This window comes from Panicum hallii, chromosome 6 (genome assembly GCF_002211085.1).
Source record: "Panicum hallii strain FIL2 chromosome 6, PHallii_v3.1, whole genome shotgun sequence".
Classification (NCBI taxonomy): Eukaryota; Viridiplantae; Streptophyta; class Magnoliopsida; order Poales; family Poaceae; genus Panicum; species Panicum hallii.
Window position 1 is genome coordinate 44,593,019 of NC_038047.1, and position 14,767 is coordinate 44,607,785.

The following is a 14,767-nucleotide window of genomic DNA, read 5'->3' on the forward strand; positions in this document are numbered from 1 at the left end:
ACAGAGCAGTGTAGCTGCGAAATATCAAGAAAGTAACAGGATGCCAATAAATTAAGATGTCATCTTGGCCTCAGAATAAATAAATAAATAAATAAATAAATAAAGACGATAGCTTTGCATCGCCTATTTGTTTGACAGTAAAGGCTGTCGTTCTGATGCGCATGCATGGATGATGGATGCTAGCTGTTTGTGCATCAAACATATGACGCCGGCCAGATTATTTGGTCTATAAAGTGGGGCAATTTGCACCCTAATTGGCAAAAGCACAAAAGCTCCAAAGATGCCGGTCGCATGGGCCATCACTTATTCATCGGAAAAAACTCAAGTGCGATGCTTGCTTTTTATTCAGTGACAAACCGGTAACAAAAATAGCGATAACTTTATTAATTAATATATCTTCATCAATAGAGGTTAGACTCCCATCCCATCTTATCTTTAAGAAATATATAAATGTCATAGAAATTAAAGTGCAAAAGTGCAGCTTAGATGCGTAGGAAAAAAAAGTGACAAAGAAACTAGCAAAGGAAATATAGAAAATATTTGCTATAAATGCATAAACACTGGTTATCTGTGTACGAAGCAATGTAAACCATTTTTAAAAAGCAAAAAAGTGCCAGAGGAAAGAATGAAGATGGGAACTAGTAATCTTATACTATATTACTAATTGGAGTCTCCTTTTGAAACTCCACGTGAAGTCATCTAGGATCCTACGTGGACACTTTATCTAAAAAAATATCTAAAAAATAGAGAAATCCTAGAAATTCTTATAAAAATCAGAAACATCCGACCATCAATCCAACATATGTAACCATAATAGTCATTGGATATTTTATCTTTTCTAATAAATTACCCACCTCTGCTATTATAAAAATAGACTAAAGTAACCCCCTAAATATGTATCTAAATTACCCACCTCTGCCATAAAAAAAAATAAAGTAAACCCCTAATCTTCGTGTAAATTACCCACTTTATGCTATTATAAAAATAATGCAAATAACCCTCTAAATTTGCATGTAAATTATCCAATTATATCATTAATAAACCCTAAATCTAAATCTAAATTACTATTTCTATCATTATTAGTATATTATTTATATTATTTTTTGTATAAAAATACTGCTCACGATATGTGTTACCATGTATTCATATACGGTGGAAGAGATTAAAAATACCAATTGACAAACAAATGGTTCAAATAAATATATATCAAACACATACTCTAAAATACATATTTATCATTATCTAGTTACAATAGATTTTATTTTGCATCATATATTTATCATTATCTAGTTGCAATAGATTTTATTTTGCATCACACCTCCATATATGTTAGAATATTTAATAGATAAGAAAAGACGTAAGATAGATAACTATAATTATTAGCTATAATTTTTATTTTTATATTAATTCTAGTTAGCCCGTACGAGAGCACGCGTTGATAGGCTGGTCACCAGCAAACTTAGAAACAAACTGCAATGAATATGGATAAGGCGAGATCGAGTCAGTAGTATAAACTCTCCTGTTCAAAAAAAAATCCTAGTACTCTCTGGAGCAGCGCGGCTTTTATTGCGGCTCTGTGGATAAGGCGCCGCCCCATAACAGATATGGATTATACCCTCCGGCCCACAAAAGCCAATTCGGTCCAGTCCCACCCACCAGGCCAGGCCAACTGCGACGCCTTTGCCCAACTGCTCTCGCTCCCGGCTTCAAATGAAAAACTGCTCTCGCCTTCACCGCCGCCGCCCTAACTCTACCGCGAAGCCTTCTTCGCACCCCAACTCCACCGCACCGGGTCACCGAACAGAGGAGGAGGACGAGGAACTGCGTCCGGGGAGAAGAGACCAAGGTGTTGGCAAGAAGTCAGGTCGGTGTTGCCCCTGTGCAAGGAAGGACGGAGACGAGGAAGCAAGCTATCTGCGTCTGTGCCGCTGTGCAGGGAAGGCTTCAAGAGGTGAGAAGGACAATTTCTCTTTTTCTCCGTGCTTTTGTCTAAGTGTGCGCGTGTAGTAAGAAATTGATTCTGCTGTTGATTCTGCAAGACCAGCACATCCATCAAGGGGAGCCAGAGTGGGTATTAGACAAATCCAAACTTTTCACCACTAAATCCATGTACAGATTCATCACCGACAGGGGTGCATAGCAAGGACGCTAATGCTATTTGGAAGTGCAAGATACCATTGAAGATCAAAATCTTTCTATGGCAAATATGCCACAACAAGCTACAAGCCGCGGGAGTCCTCAAGCGTAGGGGGTGGAAAAGGAAGAAAAACTTGCTGTCTTCGTAGCTGGTAGAATCCGCAGATCGTATTTTGTTTGGGCGCTCCCTTGCAAGGTTCGCGTGGAGCTGCCGTCGGTATATTTTTGGCTGGGAAGGGTTCCCAGCATCTTGGGCCTAGCTGATTTAGGGTTCAGGGTAAGTACATTGCTACATGATAGTATCTTATTTCATGCAGTTCTACGTAGAATTTTAATTTTTTATGATGTGGAGGAAAGAGGGGAAGAAGAGAGAATGAGGCGTGAAGCAACTATCTCATAAGCTAAAATTAAGAACTAAGAGATCACTTGCTCATCGTTGTACGAGTTTTTATTATTATACTATTCTTCTTTTTATTCCACAAATTAAGAGGAATGATATACTATGATACAACAAATAAGAATAAATGACGTGTCATTACATTAAATCACTTATCAGACAACTCCAATTTACCCTTATGGAGTAATTTGTAATTGGCTAGCAAACAAATTCACAGCTCCTCAAGACTTCCAGTCTGTTACTGTTTGCAGGTTTTGCATGGGCAATTTGGAAACGAGGAACCGTATGGTCATATAAAACGTATGGCCTGGCTTGGCAGCGAAGGGAAGGATACCAGGGACTGGAACCGTAAACCGTTAAGGGGATATTCGCTGCAGATGCTATCGGAAGATATCCTTTAAGTTCCATGGGAAGGAAAACCCCGCCCAGGGTTTATTCCCTGCGGCAGTTTGGAGGATAGAAATCCCTAGATACAAAAATATGCTCAGAAAATCAGAAAAAAAAAACAAAAAACAAATCTGGAAAAATGCAGATCTTAACCAGAAGTGCACAATTACAAAACTTAGACAATGCTTTGCTGCAACCTTACACATTTTAAAAAAACAAAGGATCTTGTTCATATATAGGTTCTTACAACTTCTTACACTCACAAGTTGTCCATGACTGCAAAAGAGGTTAAAATATTGAGAAGGGCTACAATTTTTCAGAATTCATAGTCACACTCACACGTACTTGCTCACTTGCATGCATACAAAGAACATATGTGGGGAGCATCAAAAGGACTGGTAAACTGCCATGTTGATTCAATGCTTCCACCAAGCGCACTGCAATGTTAACATAAAGAAACTTGTGAAATAATTCAGCCATGTCAGCAGCAGAAGGTTGCACATAAAGCAAGAGTGTAAATATCCAGCACAAGTTAATTATATCGAGACCACATCATAGATGAATTCACAAATACGAGTACATGCTCCTCAATGTAAAGATTGTACAAACTAAATGAGCAAGCAAAGCTTGAGCTTCAATCATGCTATCAACCATATAAATCAAAGAAGAAATTAGCCAAAAAAATCTAGCCTTCTGCTGGAACTCTACGATACCTATTTTGGATTGTGCTGTTCTAGTCAGTTCAACACAGGTCTCAGCAAAATCAAAAACTTTTCAGCAAGGAGAAGCAAACCAGGTTAGGGGTGATGTGAACTTACAACAGAACCTGCCAGATATACCACCGAAGGAAAAAAAATTGGAGAAAAAAATTGCCGGTTAGGGGTGATGTGAACTTGCAACTTGTTAGGTTACTGAAAATTGCAGAGCTAATAAAAGATTGCATTTATCAAACAGTTAATACAAACAGATTTGAGATGCTAACAGATGTTGAACTAGTAAAAGATTGCATTTATCATATCAATGGGTCAAACTAAGGATTAGCAACTAAAAAACTTTTAAAAAGGGCTTGATTGATATAGCACTACTACAAGAAGATTCACCGTCCATGCCTGCTCACTGCAGTAGCACCAAACATCATGATAACTAGTGGTAGTAGTTGGAGCTAAAGGGCTAGCAAACTATTGTTTCTGGAAAAATTATCGATGGTCTACTAGATAAGCAAATCAACGATATAATGTAGTTAAACTGTACTAGTATATATAGGCAAACCAGGTCATACTGTTTCCTAAAACTAGTCTGACTCTATCAAAATAAATTCACCACACCTCTGTTTGATGCGACCATCAATCCATCCATAAAACCAGTCAAGAACATTCAGAACATCCATAAAACTATGACATGCATTTTTCGTACCAAACATACAGTATAATTTTATATAACATCAAATTTAAAAGTTCAGCAGTTAACTTAAAAGAGCAGGCTGTACAATGCACCATTCACTTTAAGAATTTCGAAGCCATACTCCTACAATTTACGAGTTAGCCATCGGTGAATTATAGCAATACTACTACTTGTACAGCTATAAGACTAAGCAATCCACGCCAGTGGTCATCCGAAATGTGCTACAAAATCAAACTCTTCTTGTCCCTATACAAAACTAGCACACCAGATTTCTCTTTGAGGAGCACACATCGGCTCTTGGAAAATGTAACTTAACTCTTCTTTTCCCTAGGTAATCATCCATCCACACTAAAACTAGCACACCAAATTTTAAGTAAAGGAAATTGGAATAATAGGGATAAACTGCTCATCAGCAGATGATCAAACATTATCAGAACTCGTGGCAGAATTATTTTGACTCTACTATGACTGAACAGTTAGATTTTATTTTTAACAATCACCAAAATTTTGCACTTTAATGCATAACTCAATTGACAGTTAGAGTTAAACTAATTAAGAAGTCAGAAATGAAATTTTATTACTAACAATCACTAAAATTCACCGATGGCGCAACCTTCTGCTACTAATACAGTATATTGAATGCATATACTACATAAGACTCATTGGACCTCAAACATTGCAGTAGTTCTAGGTGCCAACGTGGATTTTGTCACGTGGATTTTATAAGTAACTCACATTGAGCCCTTTAGTTTCACTTGGTGCAAAACCTCTTCAAACGTCTGCACCGGCACTTGACTAAGCTCACCGGCACTTGACTAAGCTCTAACAATTTGGCCTTTATTCTGCTCAGAGTGTAAGCGAAAGATGGATTCTAAGGGCTCTGATAGCATATCCCGACTAACGCTTTAGCTTCATTAAAAACAGGTGCTCCTACGTTCTCGGTGGATCAATCAAGCATGAAAAAAATGATCTTTCTTATGGCTGGACAAATAAACCACTCAAAATGAGTAAGACAACAAGCAAAACTCAAAATATATTTAGGAGAATAGATTTTAGAGTAAGACTTACTTCACCCGGGCTCCTGGGAAGAAGATGTTCTGACGCTTATCGAAGTCTGCTACACGGACATTGGCAAACATTGAAACTTCTTGGTCTCCAAAGTGAACAGCATTTATCATGTTCACATTGTAGTTTACAGCACTGCGGTCGATATAAAATGTAGCAAATGCTCCCTTCTCCACTACTATGAACTGGTCAACAACCTGTGGAACCACAGATCCATCTGGAAGAGTTGCTTCATAACTACATTCAGCCAGTAGTATAGTGCCAATGAAATAAATAATTTCAGGGTTGTTTGTGATCTCAATACACGTTCTGCTACGCTTTATAGAAACTACCATTGACTTAAGTTCTTCTCTGAACTTTGCTTCAGCCAAGCCCAAAATCCTACGAATAATTTCACAGCAATCAATAAAAGAAAGCGAAGAAAAGAACAAAACATAAAAAAAACAAACATGGAGACTAACACGAGCGGGTGACTGGAATCAAAAGATATGTGATTGGAATCAACAGATTGAACTAATTAAACTGAAGTAAAATTAAAAGCAACATGTTGAGATTATATGCTGGACATTCACAAATTTCAGGGACAGTGCACCTGATGTTATTAGAGTGTAAGGTAAAAGAACAATATCAAAGAGGCCATCTGCCCTAGCAAAACTAAATGATCACACTTCCATGCATTGCAAAACAAATATACCAGATATCTCATCAAAATAAATGGAACAGATACCAGATCACCATAAGAACAGATGGAACTAATTAAACTGAAGTAAAATTAAAAGCAGCATGTTGAGATAATAAGCTGGATATTCACAAATTTCTTCATTTTGTTTGTCTGAACATGGCCAAGATGATTTCAAACAATTTCACTGTAGCTAGTGAATACAAATAAACAAGCATCACATATCTACTGTGCCCACAAATAATCAAACATCACGTATCTGTAGCTAGTGCACACAATTAATCAAACATATGAAGGAAACAGTTATCATGATTTCTTACCTTGGGATCTTGGTGTGCGGCTCGGGGAAGGAGCAGTCGGTGGTTGAAGGTTCTTGGCGCGGCTCCGAGAGGGAGGAGCAGCTCAGGGACAGTGCACCTGATATTATTAGAGTGTAAGGTGAAAAGAACAATATCAAAGAGGCCGTCCGCCCTAGCAAAACTAAATGATCACACCACTGAATGATCACACTTCCATGCAATGCAAAACAAATATACAAGATATCTCATCAAAACAAATGGAATAGATACCAGATCATCATAAGAACAGATTGAACTAATTAAACTGATGTAAAATTAAAAGCAGCACGTTGAGATTATATGCTCGACATTCACAAATTTTAGCATTTTGTTTGACTGAACATGGCCGAAATGATCATTATGCTTTTTCAAACAATTTCACTGTAGCTAGTGAATACAAATAAACAAACATCACATATCTACTGTGCACACAAATAATCAAACATCACATATCTCTAGCGAGTGCACACAACTAATCAAACATATGCAGGAAACAGTTATCATGATTTCATACCTTGGGATCTTGGTGCTGCTCGGGGACAGTAGGAGCAGTTGGTGGCCTCCGCGGCTCCGAGAGGGATGAGCAGCTCAGGGACAGTGCACCTGATGTTATTAAAGTGTAAAGGTGAAAAGAACAATATCAAAGAGGCCATCTACCCTAGCAAAACTAAATGATCACACTTCCATGCATTGCAAAACAAACATACCAGGTATCTCATCAAAACAAAAGGAACAGATACAAGATCATCATAAGAACAGATGGATTGATGGAACTAATTAAACTGAAGTAAATTAAAAGCAGCCTGTTGAGATTATATGCTGGACATTCACAAATTTCAGCATTTTATTTGACTGAACATAGAGGAGATGATCATTGTGTTGTTTCAAACAATTTCAGTCTAGCTAGTGAATACAAATAAACAAACATCACATATCTACTGAGCACACAAATAATCAAACATCACATATATGTAGCTAGTGCACACAACTAATCAAACATCATATATCTCTGGCTAGTTTTAATTTAACATATGCTAATCTTCTATATCTGATCATATTGTTCCAAGAGCAGGGAACTGCATCAAACACCACATATCTATCTACTGTGCAGATTTGGATCAAAAGCAAGGGCTAGGGTTTCTGCATGCTTTTTGTTCAACAAAATGAAAATACCCACAAGACAGCTTATGGGTTGACTGCACATGGAGTTCTTGGATCAAACAAACAACAGTAGAAAGGTGCACAGTGATTTCAAACAAATGGCACACGACTACAAATTGCATTAAACATCAAAGTGCAGATTTGGATCAAAACCAACAGCTAGGATTTTATACCTTGGTACCTTGGCGCGGGTTGGGGCGGAGCAGTCGACGGCCGAAGGTTCTTGCGCGGCTCGGGGACGCGTCGAGGAAGGAGAGGAGACGCGCGCGAGGATCTTGGCGCGTCGAGGAAGGAGAGGAGACGCGATTAGGATATTGGCGCGTCGAGGAAGGAGTGGCTCGGGAAAGGAGGAGCAGGTCGGGGGGGCGGCCGGACCTTCACCTCTTCACGACGCGACTCGGGACAGGAAGAGCAGATCGGGGACGGTCGGGATCGGTGGAGATTCTTGACGCGGCAAACCTCGGATGGCAACGGATGGCAACGGCTCTCTGTGTGCAGCCAGCCCACCGGCGCTCGAACCGCGGGTTTCAGCATGCTGGTGCTCACCGGTATTTGTGGATTTTAAGGACGCGATCGTTTTGTGTGTGCGTGTAAAAAAAGTTTTTGGGCGGACGGATCCGTTCCGCGTCGACCGAGAGATGAACTCAAAAGGTGGTTACGAAAATTTCTCGAGAGGAGATCGATGAGCAGGCGATGCACACGCGTCGTTCGGCCCCAGAATCCCCCGCGAAAACGAACGGCAACACAAGCAGACAGAGGTCAAGAACGTCCCCGCCGTGTGTTCGGTTGGCTCACACGACTGCCCTCGCCTCGCTCCCTCTTCCAAAGCGCAAGCGCCGCCTGCTCGGGTGGGCGCCGTAGGTGAGCCACGCAAAGCTCGCCGCCCTGCGCCGCCGTTGCACACGCACTACTGCTCATCCCAGCTACAAATAGCACCGCACCTGTCAGCGTACGTCCAGCAAGCCACCGTACCACCAGGCCAGGCCCGCAGCAGAAGAGCAGGAAGCCCCCGAAACTAGCTAGCTAGCGATGGCGGCGCCAGCAGGCATGTCCCTCCTCGCCGCGTGCCTCGTCGTGGTGGCGCTCGGCGCCGGCGTGGCGGAGGCGCAGGGCGGCGGCGGCTTGGGGCAGTGCGTGCCGCAGCTGAACCGGCTCCTGGCGTGCCGCGCGTACCTGGTGCCGGGGGCGCCGGACCCCAGCGCCGACTGCTGCGGCGCGCTGAGCGCCGTGTCGCACGAGTGCGCCTGCAGCACCATGGGCATCATCAGCAGCCTGCCCGGACGATGCAGCCTCGCCCCTGTCAACTGCTGTAAGCTACTGCTGCTACTACTATTACGCAGATAAGCTCTTGTCGATCCATGTGTTCTTATGGTTTTCTTCTGTTCATGCAGCTGCCTGATGAGGCAATGGAGCTTGCTGCAAGGCAATTAGGAAGACCGCGCGGGAGGAATCGAGCCTCACCGGCCGGCGTCTCAGCCTGACACGTCGTTGTCGTTGTTCTCGTTTCATGTTCAGAAGACTGCCTTGCCACCTCTGTTTCAGAAGAAAATAAGTGACACCATGCAGGATCAGATGTTCGATTGCTATTGATACGCTTGGCATAATGGCATATGCAACTTTTCTTTGATTTCAGCCTCTATGACTTTAGTGTACCTACTACAAAGTTCCCGACAGACAAACTAAGTAAAACAACAGGAGAACTGGCACAAAGGAAATAAACCAAAAACTACTGGAACAAAATCAACCAAAAACTTAGTAGTAAGCACAAGCACTGTACAACGTAACAGATGCAACAGGCTCTGAGGCGCAAACTAGTACTAGATTACGGTGACCTTCGGTGACAACCACGGTAACATTACGTCAGAACGTAGACCGTTCTCCGGAGCAACCGTGCATGCACTCATGAAATCATTGGAAATAAAACCTTCTGAATGTAGAATTGTATATACATTCTGACGGCACGTTCAAAGTGGCTATGAGACTGACTGGGTTACACAAACTGACAGCAGTCAGTGAAAGTGAAACACCAGCGTTCGGCAGGGGGAAAAAAAAGATGGCCACGGGATCTTCTAGACACCAGTTATCATGCGAGCACTATGGCATGTTAACGAGCACACGCCAGATACAATTTTAAAAGTACATATTACTAGGCCATAACTCTAAAACTTTATATTCTACCCTGAAATCTTTTCTAGGAACAGGGCTTCCAGCTTGCTAGTGAGGCCGAGATCGCTCAACGACATCTGGCTCTCCCCATCAGTGAACGCACGCCTAGGATAAGATCTCACCTGTCCAGCAAAAAGTCACAAAAATTAGTAACGGTTACATGTGACAGGAAAGGGGCAGACACGGACAATAAACAGAATTAGTGGAAATGTATGATTCATGTGTCCCCTTCATAAGGCTCATCTGGTGCTATCACCCAATACTAGAAAGCAACAATAGCTGACCAGCTAAAATACAATGATGATGAACTACCAGCTAAAAATGACTATCCTTATACAGTGAAAGAAAAAAATGACTGGTCATGCAGCTTCCTGTCTCTAGTGTATATCATACTAATCTCAACCTGTTAGGCGACCTGACTAATTGACAGCCAAATATAGTCATAAAAGTCTATAACAATTAACAAGTGTCGAAGATAAACAAGAACATTCTACTATAGCCACATAGATAATTCAAAATTGTTCGATGAAATAATTCTAATTCCAATAAGCGAAAAGAGTCTCTGTTCAAATGTAGAGGTACCATCAAAACTGCAAAGTTATGTTGCCAGAGTTAAAGGTACTGCAAAAGTATTCAGAAACAGTAGCCTCTTTTCTTTCTTAGTGCTAGTGTGAATAACCAGCTGGATTGTAACTGCACTGATCTGACATTATTTTGCAAATATACAGTACTGTCAAAAGAAGTGGATGAGAATTACCAGTCTATAAGTTCCTGGTTTGAAAGTCCTGCTGATGTCTATGAAATCAAAAAGATACTGCAACAGTTCCAGAAGATTAGAAGCAGGTATAATGAAGCACTTCAGTAGGGATGCTGGCAACTGAAAGAAGCTCACCTGAAGCTTGTCGGATTTGAGAAAGCGCCGTCCTCGGCGACTACCATCAGGCATGCGGACTACCACTGTGACTGCCCCCTCATCATTTTGTAGTGGCTCCTTTGGTAGTGATGCTTGTTTGGCTGCAAGCTCGGACTCTAACTCCTATTTTAACATAAAAATCACGAAAAAGGTAATGTATTATTGCTAGTAAAACAAAAAAAATTCAGAATACAGACCTAACAATTTAGCATGAACTCCAGAAGGAAATCAATATGCTGCATTATCATTCTATTGCTAAATTATAGACATCTTCTAGTTAAGCATCAGCAATAGGTTGCAGAGACTTTTCTGGTAGGACTGGCAAATGCACTACAGTATATTTCATAATATCAAGCAGATTGTACGCATTACCCACTTCACAATTAGCCCAACCCAGTTGCAATTTAATCAAACATATATGCTCATGAGCCAATAAAATTATCCAAGTCTGGTAAATATATGAATCTCGATCCTGTTATGTCAACTTTCAATTTGACAGTACTAACTGAAGTACCTCTTCCTCACGCTGTTTCTTTAGCTTCTCCTCCTCTTCTTTCTTTTGACGTTCAAGAGCAGCTTCTCTTGCTGCAGCTTCCTCTGCCCTGCGGAGCTCAGCCTCCTGCACAGTCTTCAACTCTTTTTCTCGATCAGCTTGGAGGGCTGCAAGGTACTCATCATCCTGCAATTGAAATGTTGGTAGTCATATGCAATACTTGTAATACTCCAGCAGATGAATACTGCTCGATACCTGTTGTATTTTTTTTGCTTTCTCTTTTTGGTTCACATGAGTACAGCATTTATGCATGATCAAAAAATTTTTGGTAGAGTCTCCCCTCCCGACTTCCCCAAAACAAAAAATACTGTTCAATACCTGCTGTTCCCTTAACAACCGCTGTGCAGTTAATGTTGGTGATGGAGGACGTGCTACTCGGGGATAATGAGTTGACCTTCCACGGGTTGGGAAGGAAAATGGATATGGTGCTCCTTCAGGAATCCCACCAAACATTGCAGCCTCAAGCATAACAGCTTCGTCATGCTCTTCAGAAGAAATGCCACCCCACTTTTCAAGGAAGTTAAAACAGCACTGTGAGTTGTGATGAAACTACAATTTGTAAAAACAATAGCTCACACTAGAGGCAAGATGGGAACAGAATACCTCTTCGAAACCGCCATAATGCTGATGGTCATTTTGAACATTATGCGGATGAGGACTCGGGGGAGGACTGTTGGCCATTTGCACCGATTCCATCGGATCAGTAGTTCTGTTTCGAACACGTCTATAGCGATGCCTAACTAAAGGTTGTTCGTCATCATCTCCGATGTCCTCTTGGAAGTTCTCTTCATCTACAGTTTGCTCAGAAGTTCCAACTTCCCCTGTTAGCCCTTGCCTACAATTAGAAAGGACATGTATGAGGAATTGGCCGCTAGTAGAGAGAACTAGATTGTATTGCTAAAGGCTGGCTAAAAAGATTGCATGAAAATGGCGCACACAAACAGTGAAAGATATCGTATCCTGCAAGGCTGTTTGGCTCCTATGCAGATGGAACCATAAAAAAATCAAGAAATGATAGGGAATAGAAATTGAGCCATTAATTTATTATTAATAACCCACATAGTACCACTATTCTAGAAATTGCAAGAATATATATATGATTTAGGGCTACCACTGTTCTATGCATTTCAAAAACATATATATTCACCTTGCAATTATCTCACTTGCTCCTTTAGTGTCTTCTTTATCAGATAAATCAGGAGAATGATCCACTACATGCGTTCCCTCTTGGCGCAGAGCTCTCTCTCGCTCTGCTGTCTGATAGTCACATTAAAGAACATATTGAGGATATTGATAGATGAACAAAAATACACAGCTATACCTTAGAAGTTAAAATCCTACCTCCAAGGACAAAGAAACTGCCCGAGCAAGCTCATCATCACCTCTGCCACGTGAGGCGTTCTCCGATTCACCTCTGTTTAGACCCTGCGCACAATGGATTTTGTTCAAAAGTTTGTTTAAACAGATGGAAATTTGATAGATCCAAAAGCAAAAGCATACATTTGTCATGCCTTCAGCTTCCCTTTTTGAAGCTTCAATTGCTGCCCGGATCATTTGCTCTTCTATATCATTGTTATAGTCACTAACATCAACAAGTGGAGGAGCACTTGGCATGGAATGATTTGGGCGTGAAGTGCTGCTTGGGATATTAGGATCGTGAGCAGATGGTGTTGATGGCAAATCTTCATCATCTTCATCAACTATAACAGTCCCATGAACCTCTGGACCATAGAAAGATTCACGTCCAGTAACATCCTCAATAACCGGACCCTGACCAGAACTGCCTGTCTGAGTGTTGGTGTCCTTAACTTCAATAGGTATCTGCCTCACCTCCCTAGGATGCGTAACCTGAGGTCCCCTTCGAAATATATCAGCAGCAGTTATGTCGGCAAGACCTGGATCCAAAAGTGCAAAAGGGTTGCCCAAAGTTCTAGGGAACAAAGGTCTGTTAAACATGGGATCAAGTGGTTCATCCAGCTCCATGTCATCATCACTGGCAGGCACAGGATTCTGATTGATTCTGGTGCTGAAAATCATTCAATTGAGCATTTCATTTCAGTCATGACAAAAGGAACAGTGAAAAAATACTACAACAACAAATGCATAGAAGTCAAGAGAAGAAACACATACGTGGACCTATCTCCCTCATTAAAATAAGCATTCACGGCTCCATTTAGGTCGTTGCCATGTTCCTGAGGGGGCAAAGAGGTCAGCCATTGTATCTAATATATGAATCCAAGGCATGGTCATATATTTCTCATATCTGCATTCTGTATCTTCAGTTATACAACTTTTGTATCTTTTATTTAAGTTCAAAATTATTAAGTGGGTTAAAATGCAGCACACTGGATGGCAAGTGATTAAAATAACCCACTATGGACACCTCAAAGCACTCCGACATTTTAAAATATACTGCGGTGTTTCATTCAGCAGTCCAACTCCACATCACAAAAGCAAACAGGATCAATGAATCCCAAAGACTAATGCGACATAAAAATAGGGACAAGGCAAGCCTTAAAAAGCTAGTAGATAACAAAATTCTACCCCCAGATGAACAAACATCCAAGCAAGTGGTTTCCCACTCCTACACCAAATCAATCCAATCTGAAATTCCAGAACATGAGCATCCAAACAGAATTTAACATAAATGAACTTGGTTCTCCTGCTAGATGACTAAGGAACCACAATTCACAGTTGCAGCATTTCAAGAGATCAGATGCACCACCTCCACTTATGTATTCCGACCCTGATCTAGTGAAGTTTCGGCAATTTTTCACACCGCACAAACGCAAACTAGAAATCAATCACAATTCACAGCACGACCAGAAAACCACCGCCCTTACATTACACTCCCAGAGAATTCCGCTATTTTTGGCACCCCTAAAACCACAGCGAAACGAACTCCGATCACTCATACGAAACCCTGGCTCAAATCGGACATCTCATACCCATCCGCCGCAGCCGCTCACCCGCCATCTAACCACCCCCACGCAGTGAGAATCCGGAGCCCAACCCTAACCCCAAGCAACTAATAATCCCCAAACGCACGGGGCCGTGGCACCAATGGGCAGAGAAAGGGGGGCAGATTGCGCGGCCAGGCGTCGTCACCTCGAGCACGCGGGCGGCGGCGGCCTCGTCGGCGCCGGTGATGCTGACGAAGGTGTCGATCGCCTCCTGCGGCGGCCACGCCATGGAGGGAGGCGCGCCGGCGCCGGGTCCGGCCCGGGGCTCCCCGGCGACGCGGCGGCGACGGCGAGGAGGATGCGGGCCGCGGCGGAGAGGAGAGGAGAGGAGAGGAGTCGCGAAGCAGCGCACGGAGCCGTGCGTGTTAATTCAAGTGCTTTCTTATTCTCCCCTCCGCCTCCCTCGCGGGCCGTGGGCCGTGGGCTTGTGGGCCGCGGTGAGAACGACGGACGCCGGAAAAGACGCCCGTGCCCTCGCGAGCGCTCGCGCGCTACCAGAAAGGAGTAGGGGCATGGCCGTAAAACACAATGGACAGACCCCGTTGCAGTTGCTTTTCTATCATCTTGCGAAACAAGTATGCCGTGAAAGAGGACAAAGAGAAAGGAAA

General features: G+C 42.3%; 2 protein-coding genes across 2 annotated transcripts; one reads left to right on the forward strand and one right to left on the reverse strand.

The window, feature by feature from the left end:
• Positions 1 to 8,593: 8,593 nt before the first annotated feature.
• Positions 8,594 to 8,963, forward strand: LOC112898388 (non-specific lipid-transfer protein C4-like). The gene is made up of 2 exons (XM_025966711.1): positions 8,594 to 8,873; positions 8,956 to 8,963. Exons 1-2 carry the CDS (start codon positions 8,594 to 8,596, stop codon positions 8,961 to 8,963), a joined length of 288 nt encoding a protein of 95 aa, XP_025822496.1.
• A 509-nt stretch (positions 8,964 to 9,472) lies between these two features.
• On the reverse strand, positions 9,473 to 14,519 carry LOC112898577 (plant UBX domain-containing protein 8-like). The gene is made up of 11 exons (XM_025966916.1): positions 14,305 to 14,519; positions 13,327 to 13,388; positions 12,697 to 13,222; positions 12,538 to 12,621; positions 12,344 to 12,453; positions 11,800 to 12,031; positions 11,515 to 11,703; positions 11,158 to 11,322; positions 10,623 to 10,766; positions 10,488 to 10,544; positions 9,473 to 9,852 (listed from the first exon to the last, which is right to left on the reverse strand). The coding sequence occupies exons 1-11, from the start codon at positions 14,386 to 14,388 to the stop codon at positions 9,739 to 9,741; spliced, it is 1,767 nt and encodes a 588-aa protein (XP_025822701.1). The 5' UTR covers positions 14,389 to 14,519; the 3' UTR covers positions 9,473 to 9,738.
• Between the last annotated feature and the right edge of the window lie 248 nt (positions 14,520 to 14,767).